The 23,271-nt window shown below is 44.9% G+C and overlaps 1 protein-coding gene across 2 annotated transcripts in view; it reads right to left on the bottom strand.

Annotated features, from left to right (window-relative positions):
* Nucleotides 1–23,271, bottom strand: part of LOC106604972 (fibroblast growth factor receptor-like 1) — a 110,029-nt gene that overhangs the window by 64,930 nt on the left and 21,828 nt on the right. For both annotated transcript variants that reach the window (XM_045718267.1, XM_045718268.1), the window contains one exon: nt 12,327–12,599. In XM_045718267.1, coding sequence (XP_045574223.1) covers nt 12,327–12,599 — 273 coding nt within the window. The remainder of the gene's footprint in view (nt 1–12,326; nt 12,600–23,271) is intronic.

The following is a 23,271-nucleotide window of genomic DNA, read 5'->3' as shown; positions in this document are numbered from 1 at the left end:
CTGTGAAAATACTTATACAAATTCAATGTGGTCCATGAAGCAGGAGTTAGAAGGGCAGCCAGAGACTTGAGCCACAATGGGAAAAAGGTGGGGGAAAAAACTGCAGATAAAAACAACAAGGCTCTTTTAGTCCAGGTTTGGGTTAGACTTTGCCTTTCCAACAACCAAACATGCACGATCATTATTGGGAGTACACAAGAGAAGCATAGATTAATCTATATTCTCATGTTTGATTCAGAGTTCACCAAGCAGATTGGTTAGGCTAATGAAAATACACTTGTCTATTTCCATACTAAGTAGACCTCTGTAGGGATCTTAGTTAACGTGTACGTTCTCTGACTGCAATATACTGTATATGGACCTCAAATTGAACACCTCTCATTCTTGCCACATGAACAACATGCCGGCTGGGCTTGGGTTACATGAGAGGAAGCGAGCCAACAATGAGATTAGAAAACAAGGAGTTCAAGAGGCCTGACTAAACGACATCTCCAGGCCCGTGTCGGCACTTCAAAGGTGGGCTGGCACCCAGAGCACCCAGGCCCAGGCAGGGGGAGGGGGCGGGGAGAAGGCAGGAGGAGCAGCTGCTGATGAGGTCATCTGGGCAGCTGCCTCTCTCCACACCTCACAGGCCCAGGCAGCCATCGCTGGGGCCCGGCCTCCCAGCATCACAGAACTACTGCAGACCTCCATTCACTCTCTCTCTCTCTCCTACTCAGCCATTCACAGCCCTCTTTTCACTTTGTTTAACTTCCCCAAACATTTCCCGCTCATCCTTAAACCTTAGTTTTCTTTCTTTCTCTCTCTTGCATTTCCTTACCATGATTCATGCCAACATTTTACGAGTACAATACCCATTTTGCTGATTAAATATAACATTTATTGGACATGTTCTTCATTCAGGCACCATAATAGGCATGTGCATCCACACACTGCGGCCAATGCCAAATGACCACAGCACAGGCCCAACACAAACAGCCCATTCATAGCCTTTGGAAGCGCTCGCCCCTCAATTCTGCTCCTTTGTCTAGAATTACAGCTAGTGGATTAGGGCAACAAATAAAAGGCCAATCAATCTAGCCACGCTAATCTGGGCCTGGCAGTGAACAGGGCCTATCTCTGCGTCCCGAATGGCACCCTTTTCTCTATGGGCCCTGGTGAAAAGTAGTGCACTATGCACTGTACAAATCATTAGGAACACCTGCTCTTTCCATTACATCGATTGACCAGGTGAATCCAAGTGAAAGCTATGATCCTTACTGATATCACTTGTTAAATCCACTTCAATAAGTGTAGATGAAGGGGTTAAATAACTATTTTTAAGCCTTGAGACAATTGAGACATTGATTGTGTATGTGTGCCATTCAGAGGTTGAATGGGAAAGAAAGGATTTACGTGCCTTTGAACGGGGTATGGTAGTAGGTGCTAGGCGCACCGGTTTGAGTGTGTCAAGAACTGCAAAGCTGCTGGGTTTTTTACGCTCAACAGTTTCCCGTGTGTATCAAGAATGGTCCACCACCCAAAGGACATCCAACCAACTTGACACAACAGTGGCAAGCATTTGAGTCAACATAGGCCAGCATCCCTGTGGAACGCTTTCGACACCTTGTAGAGTCCATGCCCTGACAAATTTAGGCTGTTATAAGGGCAAAAGGGGGTGCAACTCAACATTTGAAAGGTATGCCATTTGGGACGTAGACAATGTGAGGCTGAGGGTGGGTCAGTGGATTACCCTACTTCCTTTGTCCCAGTGGCAGCCATTCTGGCCCAGCAGCCAGGGACTACGTACGCTAAAGCCCAGTTCCTGATGTTGTAACATCGGTACTGTTTAGACTAATCGAGGACTTGTGTTTCCAAACACAGCAATAATTGATGCCAGTTTGGCTTTTTATGATATTAGTTATGTGTCTACAGACATCTGTCAGAGCATGTTCATTACAACATTTCCCTGAGTTGTTAGGACACTAGTCAAACTAGTGAATAAGGACTGGCTAAAGAAAACAACCCTGCAAGATCAAACCCTGACAGTAGGAATGAACACGCTCCACACACACACACAGTTAAATATAATCACACTCACTCATATGCAAGCACACACATTGCTTATCTTTACAACAGGAGTATAGCCTACCTGGCTGGCATGAAAATGAACCACGGGAAAAGCGTCCTCCATACGTTATTTAAGTGCATAGATGACATGTATTTTTTCCACTACCCCTGCTTTGAGACAGGTGCATGATAATGGTTCATTCTAAATCAAAACAAATGTCACACATATATTATTTAGTATATGTAAAGACCAGATTAAATAAATAATAGTCTGATGGGTGACAATATTAGCCTATCACTTGTGAATTATATATTATACTTATAAACGATGCCAAGCGTAACGCAAGAAACAATGCCTTTTTCTTGCGACTTTCAAATCATAGTCGCACACCTCATGTAGCCTAGCCCATAGGCCTATATGTTTTGATAAGGTTTGTATCACAACTAAAGTGGCCAAATAACTTCTTAAAATTAGGCACAATCCGCTTTACAAGGGGTGTAAAGCCTAAATGGCATACATAAGCAGTGCGTGAGTTTCGAGTTTGGGGAAGATCATTTTCACAAAAAAAACGCACCTTTATAATAAAAGCATTACATGCATAATTGCATTTGCGGTCACTAATGGAACATTCGCACAAATAGCCTACTGCTGTGTGCACATTGCTGCGTTTATAATGTAAAGAAAAAGCCTATTCGTTTTCTCAACATTTTAAGCTAAACCTTCTGATCTGTTGCGTCAGCCACATTGCATGAAAAAAAGTTTTTTTGTTGCTAGTGGTTGTATTAATTTGGGATCTATCGCCTGACTTGCCTAGCTAAATAAAGGTAAAAAAATAAATTTCCCAGACTATGTTTGGAATATTGATTTCTCGCAAAGAATTGGTCAACTTTTGTACTATGGGGGATAGTACAGACATGGCCAAAAGTATTGAGAATTACACAAATATTAATTTCCACAAGGTTTGCTGCGTCAATGTCTTTAGATATTTTTGTCAGATGTTACTATGGAATACTGAAGTATAATTACAAGCATTTCATAAGTGTCAAATGCTTTTATTGACAATTACATGAAGTTGATGCAAAGAGTCAATATTTGCAGTGTTGTCCCTTCTTTTTCAAGACCTCTGCAATCCACCCTGGCATGCTGTCAATTAACTTCTGGGCCACATCCTGACTGATGGCAGCCCATTCTTGCATAATCAATGCTTGGAGTTTGTCAGAATTTGTGGCTTTTTGTTTGTCCACCTGCCTCTTGAGGATTGACCACACATTCTCAATGGGATTATGGTCTGGGGAGTTTCCTGGCCATGGACCAAAAATATTGATGTTTTGTTCCCCGAGCCACTTAATTATCACTTTTGCCTTATGGCAAGGTGCTCCATCATGCTGGAAAAGGCATTGTTCGTCACCAAACTGTTCCTGGATGGTTGGGAGATGTTGCTCTCGGAGGATGTTGGTACCATTCTTTATTCATAGCTGTGTTCTTAGGCAAAATTGTGAGTGAGCCCACTCCCTTGGCTGAGAAGCAACACAGGAATGGTCTCAGGATGCTTTACTGTTGGCATGACACAGGCGTGATGGTAGCGCTCATCTTGTCTTCTCCGGACAAGCTTTTTTCCTGATGCCCCAAACAATCGGAAAGGGGATTCATCAGAGAAAATGACTTTACCCCAGTCCTCAGCAGTCCAATACCTGTACCTTTTGCAGAATATCAGTCCGGCCCTGATGTTTTCCCTGGAGAGAAGTGGCTTCTTTGCTGCCCTTGACACCAGGCCATCCTTCAAAAGTCTTCGCCTCACTGTGCGAGCAGATGCACTCACACCTGCCTGCTGCCATTCCTGATCAAGCTCTGTACTGGTGGTGCCCCAATCCCGCAGCTGAATCAACTTTAGGAGACGGTCCTGGTGCTTTCTGGACTTTATTGGGTGCCCTGAAGCCTTCTTCACAACAATTGAACTGCTCTCCTTGAAGTTCTTGATGAGCCGATAAATGGTTGATTTAAGTGCAATCTTACTGGCAGCAATATCCTTGCCTGTGAAGCCCTTTTTGTGCAAAGCAATGATGATGGCACATGTTTCCTTGCAGTTAACCATGGTTGACAGAGGAAGAACAATGATTCCAAGCACCACGCTCCTTTTGAAGCTTCCAGTCTGTTATTCAAACTCAATCAGGATTACAGAGTGATCTCCAGCCTTCTCTAACACAGAATCACTGACATGATGTCAGCTGGTCCTTTTCTGGCAGGGCTGAAATGCAGTGGAAATGTTTTTTGGGGGATTCAGTTCATTTGCATGGCGAAGAGGGACTTTGCAATTAATTGCAATCCATCTGATCACTCTTCATAACATTCTGGAGTATATGCAAATTGCCATCATACAAACTGAGGCAGCAGACTTTGTGAAAATTAATATTTGTTTCATTCTCAAAACGTTTGGCCACAACTGTAGATTGACATAGGTTAGTGCTTTTGCTGTTCATTAGGCATACTGATCTTGTTGGCTGATGAAAAGTAAATGTGGACAGTTCTTCCAATATCTTCAATATGCACCTTCGAATTAGATAAGGACGCGCACAGTTGCGTCCCTGATGTGTCTGTCTTCACTTGTAGCCTGTGTGAAAGATCCGTGTGAGAGCCATGTGAGTGAGGTGCTTCGGAGCAGGCAGCACTCAGGGAGAAGGGCACAACGCAGCACTCCAGGCCAAGTGCACAACAGCCACTGGCCGCATAAGGCATGGATTTCTTTTAGGGTGCATTACGACCACACAAATGTGGATGCCGCCGGGAAATTCGAGGCATTAGCAAGTGCTTGTCAAATTGTGAATGAGAGACTGATGGGAGAGTGTACAGCCTGCACAAAAACAAAGCAGAGCTCATGCCTTTAAATTAACTTTTTTTTAAATCATCATTAGAGTCACATCATTTGAAAGTTTGGGCATGGCTCACATGAACACCATTATCCCAGAAACCCTAGACCCACTCCAATTTGCATACCACCCCAAAGATGCACATATGATGCAATCTCAGGAGGCTTTGAGCTTGCACCAGCTGAGTTGAGAGCTGAGTTGGCACAAGTTGAGATCAAGGTTTGAAACCCCGGACTCATTGCTCTCTCTCTCATTTTTGTTCATCAACACAGGCGGTCTGAGGTGCCGCCACGCCGGACACAGAGTGACCCACCCGTTACCTGAGAGGCCTTTTAATTGTATTTCTCCCCTCCCTATTCCCCCAACCTTTATTAACCTGTTATGGATGGGGGTAGTATTTTCACGGACGGATAAAAAACGTACCCGATTTAATCTGGTTACTAATCCTACCCAGTAACTAGAATATGCATATACTTATTATATATGGATAGAAAACACCCTACATTTTCTAAAACTGTTTGAATGGTGTCTGTGAGTATAACAGAACTCAAATGGCAGGTCAAAACCTGAGAGATTCCTTTACAGGAAGTGGCCTGTCTGACCATTTGTTGAACTTCTTTTCCATCTCTATCATTTACTAAGGATCTCTGCTCTAACGTGACACTTCCCACGTCGTCCATAGGCGCTCAGAGCCCGGGAAAAAACAGAATGTCGTCATTCCAGCCCCAGGCTGAAACACATTATCGCCTTTCTCAAGTGGCCGATCAAGAGACACTGGCTTATGCGCGTGACCCCGACCGCCCCCGCCTTTGGGATTTTTTCCTCTGTTTGCCGAAAAGGAGATTCCCTGTCGGAATATTATCGCTTTTCTACGAGAAAAATGACGTAAAAATTGATTTTAAACAGCGGTTGACATGCTTCGAAGTACGGTAATGGAATACTTAGAATTTTATTGTCACGAATTGCGCCATGCGCGTGACACTTCTTTACTATTTCGGATAGTGTCTGGAACGCATACGAACAAAACGCCGCTATTCGGATATAACGATGGATTATTTTGGACCAAACCAACATTTGTTATTGAAGTAGCAGTCCTGGGTGTGTATTCTGACGAAGACAACAAAAGGTAATGAAACTTTTATAATAGTAAATATGATTATGGTGAGTGCTAAACTTGCCGGGTGTCTAAATAAGCGAGCCCGTGATGCCTGGGCTATGTACTTAGAATATTGCAAAATGTGCTTTCACCAAAAAGCTATTTTAAAATCGGACATATCGAGTGCATAGAGGAGGTCTGTATCTATAATTCTTAAAATAATTGTTATGCTTTTTGTGAACGTTTATCGTGAGTAATTTAGTAAAATGTTAGCGAATTCCCCGGAAGTTTGCGGGGGTATGCTAGTTCTGAACGTCACATGCTAATGTAAAAAGCTTTTTTGATATAAATATGAACTTGATTGAACAAAACATGCATGTATTGTATAACATAATGTCCTAGGGTTGTCATCTGATGAAGATCATCAAAGGTGAGTGCTGCATTTAGCTGTCTTCTGGGTTTTGGTGACATTATATGCTGGCTTGAAAAATGGGTGTCTGATTATTTCTGGCTTGGTACTCTGCTGACATAATCTAATGTTTTGCTTTCGTTGTAAAGCCTTTTTGAAATCGGACAGTGTGGTTAGATTAACGAGAGTCTTGTCTTTAAATGGCTGTAAAATAGTCATATGTTTGAGAAATTAAAGTAATAGGATTTTTAAGGTTTTGAAAATCGCGCCACAGGATAGCAGTGGCTGTTACGTAGGTGGGACGAATTCGTCCCGCCTAGCCTAGAGAGGATAAAGGAGAGTCTTATCTTTAAAATGCTGTGAAATAGTCATATGTTTGAAAAATTGAAGTTTTTGTATTTTAGAGGAGTTTGTATTTCGCGCCACGCCCATCATTGGATAATGGAGCAGGTGTTCCGCTAGCGGAACGTCTAGATGTAAGAGGTTAACGAGAGTCTTGTCTTTAAAATGGTGTAAAATAGTCATATGTTTGAAAAATTGAAGTTTTTGCATTTTTGAGGTTTTTGAATAACGCGCCACGGGATTACACTGGCTGTTACGTAGGTGGGACGATTTGGTGCCACCTACCCTAGAGAGGTTAAAAGCATTGAAAATGAGCACTATCCACGCAGCGTCTTGGTCTCCATTTCACGACCCCTGTGACAGAACTTCCCACCACCAATGGACCAAGCAGCGTGCATTCTACAGGAGAAAGAGCAGGACAAGGCAGTATGGTTCAGAGGAGTGTACCTGGGAGGAGATCCTGGATGGTAAAGGATCCTGGACGTGGGAGGAGATCCAGGCCAGAAGGGATCACCTCCCATGGGAACAGGTAGAGGCAGCGAGGGCGGACCGGCGATACTGGGAGGAACGGCTAGGCAAGCAACTGGAGGTCAAGAGGCAGCGGCAAAACATTTTTTTGGGGGGGCATACGGGTAGATTGGCGAAGGCGAGGTTAAGACCTGAGCCAACTCCCCGTGCTTACCGTGGGGAGCGAGTGACGGTAGAAGCACCGTGTTATGCGGTGGTGCGCACGGTGTCGCCCATTAGCACTCACAGCCCGGTGTGCTCGGTGCAAACTCCTCACCATTGCCGTGCTAGAGTTGGCCGGCAGCCAGGGAGAAGTGCATCGGCTCAACGTATCTGGTCTCCAGTGCGTCTCTTCGGCCCAGGTTATCCCGCACATGCTCTACGCACGGTACCCCCCATTCACCAGCACGGCCCAGTTCGTCCTGTACCAGCGCTCCGCCCTTGCCGGGCTATAATCAACATCGAGCCAGGACGGGTTGTGCCAGCCCTAAGCGCCAGACCTCCAGTGCGCCTCCAAGGCCCAGTGTACCCTGTGCCTGCTCCGCGCACTCTCCCTCCAGTGCTCCACCATAGCCCAATACGTCCTGTGCCTGCTCCGCGCACTCTCCCTCCAGTGTGACACCACAGCCCAGTACGTCCTGTGCCTGCTTCTCGCACTCTTCCTCCAGTACGCCTCCATAGCCCAGTACGGCCGGTGCCTGCTTTGAGCATGCGGTCCTCAGTGCGTCTCCCCAGTCTGGTGAGACTGGTTCCAGCTCCCTGTAGGAAGCCTCCAGTGATGATCAATGGTCTGAAGCCTCCAGCGATAATCCATGGCACGAAGCCTCCAGTGATGATCTATGGCCCGGAGCCTGTAGTGTTAATCCATGGCACGAAGCCCCCAGTGATGATCCATGGCCCGGAGTCTGTAGGGATGATCCATGGCACGAAGCCTCCAGTGATGATCCATGGCCTGGAGCCTGTAGGGATGATCCATGGCACGAAGCCTCCAGTAATAATCCATGGCCCGGAGCCTCCAGTGATGATCCATGGCGCGGAACCAGTAGTGATGATCCATGGCACGGAGCCTGCAGCGAAGGTCCCCAGTCCAGAACCTACAGAGACGCTCTCCAGTCTGGAGCTTCCAGCAACGTTCTCCAGTCCGGAGCCTCCAGCGACGCTCCTCAGCCAGGAGCCTCCAGCGACGCGCCTCAGCCCAGATCCTCCAGCGTTGGCTTGCAGCCCAGATCCTCCAGCGGCGGCCTGCAGACCCAGATCCTCCAGCGGCGGCCTGTAGCCCAGATCCTCCAGCGGCGGCCTGCAGCCCAGATCCTCCAGCGGCGGCCTGCAGCCCAGATCCTCCAGCGGTGGTCTACAGCACAGAGCTTCCGGTAAGGATCTACAGTCCGATTCCTCTGATAATGATCCACAGGCCAGGGTTACAGAAGCGGAGGGATCTGCGGGTGGAACAGGGTTACGCCCTGATCCGGAGCCACCTCCGCTGCTGGAGGATCAGAGGCAGAGGAAGGGTCTGGGTGTAGAGCATGAGCCGCCATAGACGTTTGTCACCCTCCCTTTGTGTTTGGGGTTGTTTTTGTTGGGTTTTTGTTTGGGTGCAGTCGGGGTCTGCACCTTTTGGGGGGTGGGGGGGTACTGTCACGTCCTGACCCTTGTAAGAGGTCATTTGCCATAGTAGAGTGGTCAGGGCGTGACAGGTGGTTGTGTTGGGTGGTTTTGGGTTTTCTGTTTATATGTGGGTTTTTTCTAGTATTCTATTTCTATGTTTTGTTTTCCATGTTTTGGCCGGGTATGGTTTCCAATCAGAGGCAGGAATATTTCGTTGTCTCTGATTGGAAGCCATACTTAGGCAGCCTGTTTTTCCTTTGGGGTTGTGGGTAGTTGTTTTCCGTTTTAGTCTGAGTACCTGACGGGACTGTTGTTGGTCGTTTTCTTGTTTTGTCAAGTGTCATTAAAAGCATTGAAAATGAGCACTATCCACGCTGCGTCTTGGTCTCCATTTCACAACCCCTGTGACACTACTGGCCCGGAGTGAAGAGGGCTGTCCAGGTATTACTGCCGAGTGTGCCGAATGCCAGAAAACAGCCCCAAAAGGTAACCTATCAAAATCCTTTTACCAATGATCGAGATCCCTTTTCAGAGGATAGCCATGGACATAGTGGGACCTCTGCCCAAGTCCAATCAAGGACATAGGTACATCTTGGTAATCATTGACTATGCCACCCGCCATCCTGAGGCCATCCCACTACGTGCCGCCAGCGTCCGTGCCGTGGCACGGGAACTGTTCCTTCTCTTCAGTCGGGTGGGGATTGCAGAAGAAGTCCTGACCGATAAAGTATCGTGCTTCATGTCCCGGGTAATGAAATGAAATGCGCAGGATGTTAAAGGTAAGCCAAATCCGTACTTCTGCGTAGCATCCCCAAACCGATGGGCTTGTGTTAAGGAAAGCCATTGACGCAGAAGGAAAAAATTGGGACCAGCTAATACCCTTTGTTCTGTTTTCCATCAGAGAGGTCCCACAGGCATCCATGAGATTCTCATCCTTCGAACTCCTGTACGGCAGACGGGCCCGGGCATGCTGGACCTGGCAAAAGAGGCCTGGGAGCAACAACTCTCCCCTCACCAGTCAGTTACTGAATACGTGGAGGAGATGCGCCACTACATGGCGAGAGTCTGGCCTCTGATGCGGGAACACATGCTCCAAGGTCAAGTGGCCAGGTGGCCAGGAACGAGTGAAGAATGAGTGAATGCGGTGAACTACAAAGTAAAGCAACTAGGGCGATGCAAACCCACTTAGTTATATCACTTGAACCTGCTAAAGCAGTGGCATGCCCCTCCCCGGGAGAGAGTGACTGCCCTATCTGGTGTACCCCCCTCCCCAAGGCTTCCAGAAGTGCCGCTGGGTCCCCAGATTGAGACCTCAGCAGCAAAAGGTGGAGGCTCTTTCAACCTGGCCTTAGCCCACCACAAAGAAGCAGGTAAAAACTTTCCTTGTGTTGGTGGGGTATTATCAACGGTTTACTCCCCAGTTTGCCACGACTGCTGCCCCTCCCCGCAACTTTGGTTTAACCTCTTACATCTAGATGTTCCGCTAGCGGAACACCTGCTCCAATATCCAATGATAGGCGTGGCGCGAATTACAAATTCCTCAAAAATACAAAAACTTAAATTTTTCAAACATATGACTATTTCACAGCATTTTAAAGATAAGACTCTCCTTTATCAAACCACACTGTCCGATTTCAAAAAGGCTTTACAACGAAAACAAAACATTAGATTATGTCAGCAGAGTACCAAGCCAGAAATAATCAGACACCCATTTTTCAAGCTAGCATATAATGTCACAAAAACCCAGAAGACAGCTAAATGCAGCACTAAACTTTGATGATCTTCATCAGATGACAACCCTAGGACATTATGTTATACAATACATGCATGTTTTGTTCAATCAAGTTCATATTTATATCAAAAACCAGCTTTTTACATTAGCATGTGACGTTCAGAACTAGCATACCCCCCGCAAACTTCCGGCGAATTCACTAAGAATTTACTAAATTACTCACGATAAACGTTCACAAAAAGCATAACAATTATTTTAAGAATTATAGATACAGAACTCCTCTATGCACTCGGTATGTCCGATTTTAAAATAGCTTTTTGGTGAAAGCACATTTTGCAATATTCTAAGTACATAGCCCAGGCATCACGGGCTAGCTATTTAGACACCCGGCAAGTTTAGCACTCACCAATATCAGGTTTACTATTATAAAAGTTTGATTACCTTTTGTTATCTGCGTCAGAATGCACTCCCAGGACTGCTACTTCAATAACAAATGTTGGTTTGGTCCAAAATAATCCATCGTTATATCCGAATAGCGGCGTTTTGTTTGTGCGTCCCAGACACTATCTGAAATGGTAAATCAGGGTCGTGCGCATGGCGCAATTCGTGACAAAAAAAATCTAAATATTCCATTACCGTACTTCGAAGCGTCCCACCTAGCCCATAGAGGTTAAAATCCATTTTTATGCCATTTTTCTCGTAAAAAAGCGATAATATTCCGACCGGGAATCTCCTTTTAGCTAAACAGAGGTAAGTAAACAAAGCTTTCGGTCGACGCGGGCACGAGCCTGAGTCTCACAGTACTGTAACCAGCCACTACCCAAACGCGCTACTTTTTTTCAGCCAGAGCCTGCAAAGCCACGATTCAGCTTTTTACCGCCTTCTGAGACCCTATGGCAGCCGTAGGAAGTGTCACGGGACAGCTAAGATCCTCACTCTTCAATAAACAGAGACAAGAAGAACGACACCTTGTCAGACAGGCCACTTCCTGCCTGAAACCTTGTCAGGTTTTTGCCTGCCAAATGAGTTCTGTTATACTCACAGACACCATTCAAACAGTTTTAGAAACTTTAGGGTGTTTTCTATCCATATGTAATAAGTATATGCATATTCTAGTTACTGGGTAGGAGTGGTAACCAGATTAAATCGGGTACGTTTTTTATCCAGCCGTGAAAATACTGCCCCCTAGCCATAACAGGTTAAGCACCGCAACACGGTCTCCGCATGTTTTATTTTATTGTGAATTTCACCTCTGACTCCCCTAGGCTGCCACAGTATGCTATTCTCTTCTAAAATAGACAACATTTTCTTCCTATCATGTTTCTTTAGACCTGTCTGTTCACAGAGAACAATACAGGAGGAGAGATGTAGGGGTATTTCTGTGTCTTATTGTTCAAGTCAAGTTCACTCGTTTCTTGGCCTGGTGTCACGGTGGTGATTGTGATTCTCCAACAGCATGAATGTGGAAGAAGAGCCATTCCACTGATGAGCATGATATGACTATAACCACTAACCAATGGCAGAGCAGACATGTGTAATCATACACATATTAGAGCCACTTTGCTCCCATCCAGGGAGAGGAGGAGATACTGGACTGTATGGTAGTGGATGGAAGCCTGGTCTTAGATCTGTTCACTCTGTCTTGCAAACTCCTATGGTCATTGTCACACCCCAAGACAGCAGATCTGAGATCAGGCTAGGTGGATGGGGAGGGGACTCACCGATGACGATGAGGGTGTAGTTGATGTTGACGCTGCCGAAGCCATTGGTGGCCTTGCAGATGAAGGTGCCTGAGTCCTCGGCCTCCACATCTTTTATGCGCAGTGCCTGCTGCAGCACCCGGAAGCGCATCCAGCCGCTGTGGATGTTGCGGCCGTCCTTGGTCCACATGATGAGGGGTGGCGGGTCGCCCTCCACTGGGCACTGCAGCTTCATGGTGCGCCCGATCCGCACCGTCTGCCGGTGGGCGATCTTCTCTGCCACGCGGGGAGGGCCTGGGACAGGAGAGGGAGATGTAAGTGTGTTACAATGGGACATACAGTATTTTACAGAAAACTGAATCAATCAGTAATATGTAGCTACAGTGTCATACTTCAGGTAGAGATTGGCCGCCATACAGAACAGAACAAAGCAGAGCCTGGTAACGACTATAATCTGAACTGAGATCAAGTTCCAGCCATGAAAACATCAACCTTAAACAGAAGCTGGTGTGTCCTGATTTGAGGATTAGAAAAAGTGTGACTGTGAGGAGATGTTAAGATTAAATGAAAGGTGGAGCGGAGAGGGGGAATTTGAGGGGGTGATTTAAAAAAGGGAGAGTATGCATAGGAGAGTGGGAGAAAGGCAGACAGACAAAAAGAAAAGACAGAAGGGATCAGTCTTCTTTCATCTCCATTCTCTCCTCTTAAATAAATGTGATGCTGGATATGGATCCCAGCAGTCTAAAACAGATCCATGTGAGCAGCATGTCTGAATCCTGGCTCATCTTTCTGCATAAATCACATCACGCTGATACACAGTAACATTTACACAGAGTTCAGTCCCTGGGCACCAGAGGTTAAGAGCGTCTGCTAAATGACTTAAATGTAAATGTAAATGTTAACAAGCCTTTACTGCCTCGTAACTCACACATCTTGAGCACTCGTACCATCCAATGTCAACCTTTTTAATAGCCAAAGTTAAATAAATCTAAGAAAAATGCTAACATTAAACGTTTGACTACAGGACAACTAGTGTTTAATGTGGTTAGTGTTAGCCGTCCATAGAGCTAGCTGTGCCGTGTTGATGTGCGGAGAGAGGCTTTAGTGCTGGCTTCTCCAGTCCACACACTGCATGGCTCACCCGTCTGGAGGCAGGACATTGATAGTGTCACTGTTTATGTCTGTGGGGAAATGGTAACCACCTACCATGCTGTGTCTGGGTGGATCTCACTGGGTTGTTTGTGTGCTGGTCTTACTACTCTGTTTGTGTGTGTGTGTGTGTGTGTGTGTGTGTGTGTGTGTGTGTGTGTGTGTGTGTGTGTGTGTGTCTATATGTGTGTGTGTGTGTGCGCGTGTGCCAGTATCACTACAATGTGCTCCGTGGTTATTTGATTCTTCCAGGGTTAACCCCCCAGAGTAACACTTACCAGAGCTCCCTCTCTCTACCATGCTGTGAGTCATGCTAATGCCCATTAGCCTAAAGCTAATTCCAGATTTGATTGATATGACTGGCATGAAATGCAGTCCAATAAAGCCTTTGATGAGAAACATATGCGAAAAGAAAAAAAATCTCAAGCAATACAATGTTTGTTCAGCTTTGACTGTCACCTTCCTATCATGTCCATTCATCCTCAAATCTGTTTCAGACAATCATGTCACAGAACTGGGTATCATGAGTGAATAATCCTAGAGAGAATTATGGAAAATGTTTAGAGGGGGCACTACCAGTCTTGCCAAGATGATAGCGCTCTACTGTTTTCACAGGAGAGCACGAGAACCGCTATTCTGACGGATGGAGTTTGAAAGTGTGAAAATAAATTAGTCAAAGTCAGGAATTCATTGCAGCCATTGAGTTGCTCATACTGAGAGGCTCTGGGGCCCAACAAAACCATACCACATCACCACACCTCCCAGAGATCACAGAAGCACAACCCTGCTTTTCACTCCTCTTTTGCCAAGAGTGACGAATTGAACATACATTAGACACATTTTTGAGGAGCTTTCCTTTACGTTGGAGGGACTGGCTCTAGAATTATTTTTATTATTTAAATAAATAATTGTACTTTTACCCCTTTTTCGTGATATCCAAATTGGTGGTTAAAGTCTTGTCCCATCGCTGCAACTCCCCTACGGACTCAGGAGAGGCGAAGGTCGAGAGCCATGCATCCGCCGAAACACGACCCTGCCAATCCGCACTGCTTCTTGACACACTGCTCGCTTAACCCCGGAAGCCAGATGCAGCAATGTGTCAGAGGAAACACTGTCCAGCTGGCGAACGAAGTCAGCTTGCAGGCGCCCGGCCCGCCACAAGGAGTCACTAGAGCGTAATGGGACAAGGAAATCCAGGGCCTCCCCTAACCGCTGGGCCAATTGTGCACCGCCTCATGGGTCTCCCAGTCACAGCCGGCTGTGACACAACCTGGGATCGAACCCGGGGCTGTAGTGATGCCTCAAGCACTGCGATGCAGTGCCTTAGACCGCTGTGCCACTCGGGAGGCCCTGGAATATTATTTTTTTACCTCTCTCTGGTGGAATGACACAGAAACTACCAAAAAACGATTTAATGAGATTGTCTGTCAGAGTGAGTTTAGGATCTGTGTGGATGTGTTTATGTAAATGTCTGTCTGTGTGTCTGTGTGTGTGTGTGTGTGTGTGTGTGTGTGTGTGTGTGTGTGTGTGTGTGTGTGTGTGTGTGTGTGTGTGTGTGTGTGTGTGTGTGTGTGTGTGTATGAGAGAGAGATAGAGAGTGAGTGAGAGAAAGTTGTTAGAGGGGGAGCAGAGGGAATTGTGGGGAGAGGAAATTGCAGGCTGGACCTTTTAAAACACAATCTGTTTTGTCCATTTCAACCTAAATGCATTACCCTATGCTGCTGCTGCTGGCTCCACTTGGGGATCTAAAGTACCTTAAAGAGGCAGAAGCCTCCTGTTTTCCTCTGTCTCTCAATAGATCTCTCTTTAAGCTGCAGACTACCATTTATCTTTCTTCCCTTTCATGGCATACTGGCTTAAGGTATGCAGGGAAGGGAAACGCATGTCTGGAATGTCTACTAATGACAACAAAAGTATAATTCCTTTCGGCTATGTCCGCTGACCAACGACAACATTGTCAATGAGGTCTGACTGTCCTTGTATCCTTGTGAGTCTGGGCTCTGATCATAGTCTGGAAGAGGAAGAAGAATTACCCAGCAGATACACTGTCTATTGGCCAGTGAGTCAGATAGGGACCTTTGGTCTGAGTCCAATGCACAATATTGTTGCTGGCATGCATCAGGGCTTGGAGAAGGGGAGTTGGGATCTGTGGAATGCTTTTGATTATTAAGCAGGGCTTAGAGCTAATGTGTCCTCTGAGCCAGTCTTCACTTTGAGGAGGTCAGGGTGAGCCTGGTGATAACTGATAGGCCTCCCACACCATCCTAGACCATAGATTAACCCTACCACGTCACCCTAGACTGTAGGTTAAACCCTACCACATCATCCTAGACCAGGGGTTACCAACGAGGGGTACTAGGAACTCTGTGGGTACTTGGCCTATCCACAGGAGTACTTGAGAAGACTCATAAGTCCATAGCGCTACTGGTAAGACGCACATGAGGGGGTACATCAGAGGTACTCCGGGCAGAGCAAAATTCAGTTGGTGGTACAGTAACCAAAAAAGGTTGTGTACCACTGTCCTATACCATCGGTTAACCCTACCACACCTTCCTAGACCATAGTTACCCCTACCATAGGTTACAATATGTTATCACTAATAAAACACAACACTGGAATGAATTGCATGATTGAAAAATAATGTTGAAAACAGCAATACATTTATGAGATTAACACATTTTTCAAAGGTCAGTGTGCGGTAGGGCAAATTTGCAATTTTACAATAGCCAACTTGACAACCTGGATTTTGTTGGGTGACTATAGACATGGGATGCAAAATAGCACTAGTTCCCTAGGCAATGACACTGTGCTCCCTCTCAAGCAGGGTTCCCCAACTGGTGGTCCACATTTGCCCCCTGGTGATTTTATTTGGCCCCCCAAGTGTTCAGAGCAAAAAACAATGTTTCAATATTGGACATAAAACATTGCAAAAACACCAGCAAATCAGCTCCAAGTGATTTTTATTTTGGAAATCTGTTCCAAAGTATATAAGCAGTGAAAAAACGTTAGGAACACCTGCTCTTTCCAATACATAGACTGACCAGGTGAATCTACAGTTGAAGTCAGAAGTTTACATACACCTTAGCCAAATACATTTAAACTCACAATTCCTGACATTTCCTGACATTTAATCCTAGTAAAAATCCCCTGTCTTAGGTCAGTTAGGATCACCACTTTATTTAAAAAATGTGAAATGTCAGAATAATAGTAGAGAGAATGATGTATTTCGGCTTTTATGTCTTTCATTACATTCCCAGTGGGTCAGAAGTTTACATACACTCAATTAGTATTTGGTAGCATTGCCTTTAACCTGTTATGGCTAGGGGGCAGTATTTTCACGGCTGGATAAAAAACGTACCCGATTTAATCTGGTTACTACTCCTGCCCAGTAACTAGAATATGCATCTAATTATTGGCTTTAGATAGAAAACACTCCAAAGTTTCTAAAACTGTTTGAATGGTGTCTGTGAGTATAACAGAACTCAAATGGCAGGTCAAAACCTGAGAGATTCCTTTACAGGAAGTGGCCTGTCTGACCATTTCTTGAACTTCTTTGCCATCTCTATCTTTTACAAAGGATCTCTGCTCTAACGTGACACTTCCTACATCTTCCATGGGCGCTCAGAGCCCGGGAAAAACCTGAATGTCGTCATCCCAGCCCCAGGCTGAAACACATTATCGCCTATCTCAAGTGGCCGATCAAGGGACTGTGGGCTTAGGCGCGTGCCCTGGCCGCCCCCATCTTTGTGATTTTTCCTCTGTTTGCCGAAAAGGAGATTCCCTGTCGGAATATTATCGCTTTTTTACGAGATAAATTGCATAAAAATTGATTTTAAACAGCGGTTGACATGCTTCGAAGTACGGTAATGGAATATTTACAATTTTTTTGTCACGAATTGCGCCATGAGCGCGACCCTGATTTACCATTTCAGATAGTTTCTGGAACGCACGAACAAAACGCCGCTATTCGGATATAACGATGGATTATTTGGGACCAAACCAACATTTGTTGTTGAAGTAGCAGTCCTGGGAGTGCATTCTGACGAAGACAACAAAGGTAATAACATTTTTGTTATAGTAAATCTGATTTTGGTGAAGGCTAAACTTGCCGGGTGTCTAAATAGCTAGCCCGTGATGGCTGGGCTATGTACTTAGAACATAGAACATACTCGGACATATCGAGTGCATAGAGGAGTTCTGTATCTATAATTCTTAAAATAATTGTTATGCTTTTTGTGAACGTTTATCGTGAGCAATTTAGTAAATTCCCCCGGAAGTTTGCGGGGGGTATGCTAGTTCTGAACGTCACATGCTAATGTAAAAAGCTGTTTTTTGATATAAATATGAACTTGATTGAACAAAACATGCATGTATTGTATAACATAATGTCCTAGGGTTGTCATCTGATGAAGATCATCAAAGGTTAGTGCTGCATTTAGCTGTCTTCTGGGTTTTTGTGACATTATATGCTAGCTTGAAAAATGGGTGTGTGATTATTTCTGGCTGGGTACTCTGCTGACATAATCTAATGTTTTGCTTCGCTGTAAAGCCTTTTTGAAATCGGACAGTGTGGTTAGATAAAGGAGAGTCTTGTCTTTAAAATGCTGTGAAATAGTCATATGTTTGAAAAATTTAAGTTTTTGTATTTTTGAGGAATTTGTCATTCGCGCCACGCCTATCATTGGATATTGGAGCAGGTGTTCCGCTAGCGGAACGTCTAGATGTAAGAGGTTAAATTGTTTAACTTGGGTCAAACGTTTCGGGTAGCCTTCCACAAGCTTCCCACAATAAGTTTGGTGAATTTTGGCCCATTCCTCCTGACAGAGCTGGTGTAACTAAGTCAGGTTTGTAGGCCTCCTTGCTCGCACACACTTTTTCAGTTCTGCCCACAAATGTTCTATAGGATTGAGAACAGAGCTTTGTGATGGCCACTCCAATACCTTGACTTTGTTGTCCTTAAGCCATTTTGCCACAACTTTGGAAGTATTCTTGGGCTCATTGTCCATTTGGAAGACCCGTTTGCGACCAAGCTTTAAACTTCCTGACTGATGTCCTCCCTCATGATGCCATCTAATTTGTGAAGTGCACCAGTCCCTCCTGCAGCAAAGCACCCCCACAACATGATGCTGCCACCCCCGTGCTTCACGGTTGGGATGGTGTTCTTCAGCTTGCAAGACTCCCCTTTTTCCTCCAAACATAACGATGGTCATTATGGCCAAACAGTTCTATTTTTGTTTCATCAGACCAGAGGACATTTCTACAAAAAGTACGATCTTTGTCCCCATGTGCAGTTGCAAACCGTAGTCCGGCTATTTTTATGGTGGTTTTGGAGCAGTGGCTTCTTCCTTGCTGAGCGGCCTTTCAGGTTATGTCGATATAGGACTCATTTTACTGTGGATATAGATACTTTGTACCTGTTTCCTCCAGCATCTTCACAAGGTCCTTTGCTGTTGTTCTGGGATTGATTTGCACTTTTCGCACCAAAGTATGTTCATCTCTAGGAGACAGAACGCATCTCCTTCCTGAGCGGTATGATGGCTGCGTGGTCCCATGGCGTTTACCAGTTTGAGTGTGCCAAGAACTAAAACGCTGCTGGGTTTTTCATGCTCAACAGTTTCCTGTGTGTATCAAGAATGGTCCACCACCCAAAGGACATCCAGCCAACTTGAAAACTGTGGCAAGCATTCGAGACAACATGTGCCATCATCCATGTGGAACGCTTTCAACACCTTATAGTCCATGCCCCGATGAATCGAGGCTGTTCTGAGGGCAAAAGGAGGTGCAACTCAATGATAATGTTTTAGTCATATGTTATCTCTGTTTGGGCTTCTTGCGGTCAACTTGCAGTCTACAATTATTTGTAATTATGTCCCGGCCCCCTGACCATCTGCTCAAGAAAAAGTCATCCTGCATACATGTGCATACTTTGAAACACTGGCACGGGTCTTACACAATGCGTAACATGTAAACTCCTTAGCTCTTAACCCAGCCCAGTCCTCGATCTACAAAAGCTAAAAAACATATACACATCTAGGTACTTTTTGCAGGTTTATAGGTGAACTCATGAAATATAAAAAATACAACTCTGCACACTGCTGTTCATGATCTCAGGTGATTTTATTAATACAACGTTTCAACCCTTAGGTATTAATAAGGCATCAATATCCCAGAAGGGTGTAAAGGCCCTATATAGGGGCAGTGCTCACTGACATCACTTCCTTGAGCTCCCAGATTATTGTGACTGTCTGCTGAAGTGGTCCAAGAGAGCAGAGAAAAGATGACAGAGGGGCGAAAGGAAAAGATGATGATTGGGTCTCTAACCTTTACCTTCCCCTGGGGAGGGGAGGAATGAGGGACTGGTGGGATTTCTCATGTTGCCACCATGGGCTTTGCAGAGCCAACAGCAACATACTGTATCTCAGACAGACCAGACCATCGCGCCCAGACAGCGAGCACTCTTTTTGGTCTCGCTCTCCCTCCCATCAGAGCAGGCTCCATCCCAAATAGCACCCTATTCAGTGCACTACTTCTGGCCAGGGCCCATGGCTCTGGTCAAATGCAAAGACAAAAGCTAGGGAACGATGGTGGGACAATACATTTCAGCACATTTCATTTCCCAACAGAAAGGCCCACCACAATCGTCACCTGGTTGGGAAACCAAGACACACATTCTCTCTTTTATCTACCCATAGTTTTCTAAACACCCCCTGAGAGCCACATTCTCTCGCTCTTTTTACTCCTTCCTTCCCCATAGCCTAGGGTGACCCAGCAGAGTGATGACTACACATTTAGACAGACCACACTGCCTATCCTTTAGACAGGTAATGTCAACCGCTGTCAATAGGTCAATTGCTCCCAATTGGTAAAGCATAACAGTTAACACTAGCCCGGGGCTGGGAGGTGGATACGTTTACATTAAGCACTGGGAACTTAAATCACAGCCACACTTTCCTCAGTGTATCCACTATTCACACCTTTACTGAAGTGACTTATCTGAAAATAATTTTTCAGAGATCCTCCTGAATTATAAATTAATAATAATCAGTTGCAATCAACACACATGGTGTAGTTACTACAGTGCCTCTCTGACCTCTTGATATTTGTTACATGGCAGAAATAAGAGAGAGAGAAGGAGAGGAAGAGAGGGTGGGTGAGAGGGAGAGAGAGAGGAATAGAGGGAGAGAAAGAGGGAGAGAAAAAGACATATGAATCCAGCCTGCGTCTCCTTCCCCCTTTAGCAGCCCTGCGGCTCTAGGCTGGTGGATGGACTCAGTGTTAGCACAGGGTTCTGGGAAAGCCGAGGGGTGTTGGGCACTGAGTGGATCATGTTGCCACACTGACCAGTCAGCAAATTCCATCCTTAAAGTTCCACTCGCTGTTTTGAGAAAGGGGGCGAGGTCTGAGGTCCGTGTTTCAGGCAGGCAAAATTAAACATCTGTGCTCCTGTGATGCTCCACTCCACCATTTTTTCCCTGTCATGATGTGCGCTGTTTGAGTGATGCATTATTGATTTGTCTGAGTAAGAACGTTCCGACTGCCTGGTTGGGAAAACAAGATGCCATGTGTCCATGGGATTCATTGGACAAAAAGCCTGGCCATGTCAAGAGAATCACAAGGAGGTCTTTCTCAATACCAACTCCATTGTCCTAGCTCTGAGTAATGGCAGTGAGTTAACAGAGAACTGGAAGTAATCCAGCCCCACAATTACCACTTGTTTTGTCCAAAATCTATTCATCTACAAACACACCTGTCTTTTTTTAGGGTTAACAAAACAGATTGCAAAATAAAGAAATGTTGCAATCAGACCTGGAACATGCACTGAAAAATCAGTGAAAAAAAGATGAACAGATTCAGAAGCATTTTAAAAGAGCAACCAAAAAGCCAATATCCTGAGGTAGAGTTTAACCTCTCTGGGCTAGGCGGGACGAATTCGTCCCACCTACGTAACAGCCACTTGAAGCCTGTGGCGCGATTTTCAAAACCTTAAAAATCCTATTACTTCAATTTCTCAAACATATGACTATTTTACAGCTATTTAAAGACAAGACTCTCGTTAATCTAACCACACTGTCCGATTTCAAAAAGGCTTTACAACGAAAGCAAAACATTAGATTATGTCAGCAGAGTACCAAGCCAGAAATAATCAGACACCCATTTTTCAAGCTAGCATATAATGTCACAAAAACCCAGAAGACAGCTAAATGCAGCACTCACCTTTGATGATCTTCATCAGATGACAACCCTAGGACATTATGTTATACAATACATGCATGTTTTGTTCAATCAAGTTCATATTTATATCAAAAACCAGCTTTTTACATTAGCATGTGACGTTCAGAACTAGCATACCCCCTGCAAACTTCCGGGGAATTCGCTAACATTTTACTAAATTACTCACGATAAACGTTCACAAAAAGCATAACAATTATTTTAAGAATTATAGATACAGACCTCCTCTATGCACTCGATATGTCCGATTTTAAAATAGCTTTTTGGTGAAAGCACATTTTGCAATATTCTAAGTACATAGCCCAGGCATCACGGGCTAGCTATTTAGACACCCGGCAAGTTTAGCACTCACCATAATCATATTTACTATTATAAAAGTTTGATTACCTTTTGTTGTCTTCGTCAGAATGCACTCCCAGGACTGCTACTTCAATAACAAATGTTGGTTTGGTCCAAAATAATCCATCGTTATATCCGAATAGCGCCGTTTTGTTCGTGCGTTCCAGACACTATCCGAAATGGTAAAGAAGGGTCGCGCACATGGCGCAATTCGTGACCAAAAAATTCTAAATATTCCATTACCGTACTTCGAAGCATGTCAACCGCTGTTTAAAATCAATTTTTACGCCACTTTTCTCGTACTTCTCGGCAAACAGAGGAAAAAATCACAAAGGCGGGGGCGGTCGGGTCACGCGCCTAAGCCCAGAGTCCCTTGATCGGCCACTTGAGAAAGGCGATAATGTGTTTCAGCCTGGGGCTGGGATGACGACATTCAGGTTTTTCCCGGGCTCTGAGCGCCTATGGACGACGTAGGAAGTGTCACGTTAGAGCAGAGATCCTTAGTAAAAGATAGAGATGGAAAAGAATTTCAAGAAATGGTCAGACAGTTCACTTCCTGTAAAAAAATGTACCCGATTTAATCTGGTTACTAATCCTACCCAGTAACTAGAATATGCATATACTTATTATATATGGATAGAAAACACTCTAAAGTTTCTAAAACTGTTTGAATGGTGTCTGTGAGTATAACAGAACTCATTTGGCAGGCAAAACCCTGAGACATTTTCTGACAGGAAGTGGATACCTGATGTGTTGTATTGACTTTAAACCTATCCCATTGAAAAACACAGGGGCTTAGGAATATTTTGGCACTTCCTATTGCTTCCACTAGATGTCACCAGCCTTTACAAAGTGTTTTGAGTCTTCTGGAGGGAGATCTGACCGAACAAGAGCCATGGAACGATGATGTCCCATTAGACACCTGGCGCGCGAGTTCATGTCGTTCCAATACGTTATAAAAGAGTATGCATTCGTCCACCTTGAATATTATTCATGTTCTGGTTAAAAAAGGCCCTAATGATTTATGCTATACAACGTTTGACATGTTTGAACGAACGGAAATATATTTTTTCCCCTCGTTCATGACGAGAAGTCCGGCTGGCTTACATCATGTGCTAACAGACGGAGATTTTTGGACATAAATGATGAGCTTTTTTGAACAAAACTACATTCGTTATGGACCTGTGATACCTGGAAGTGACATCTGATGAAGAGAATCAAAGGTAATGGATTATTTACATAGTATTTT

Source organism: Salmo salar, chromosome ssa05 (genome assembly GCF_905237065.1).
Source record: "Salmo salar chromosome ssa05, Ssal_v3.1, whole genome shotgun sequence".
Taxonomy (NCBI): domain Eukaryota; kingdom Metazoa; phylum Chordata; class Actinopteri; order Salmoniformes; family Salmonidae; genus Salmo; species Salmo salar.
This window is presented reverse-complemented; position numbering and strand designations above follow the sequence as displayed.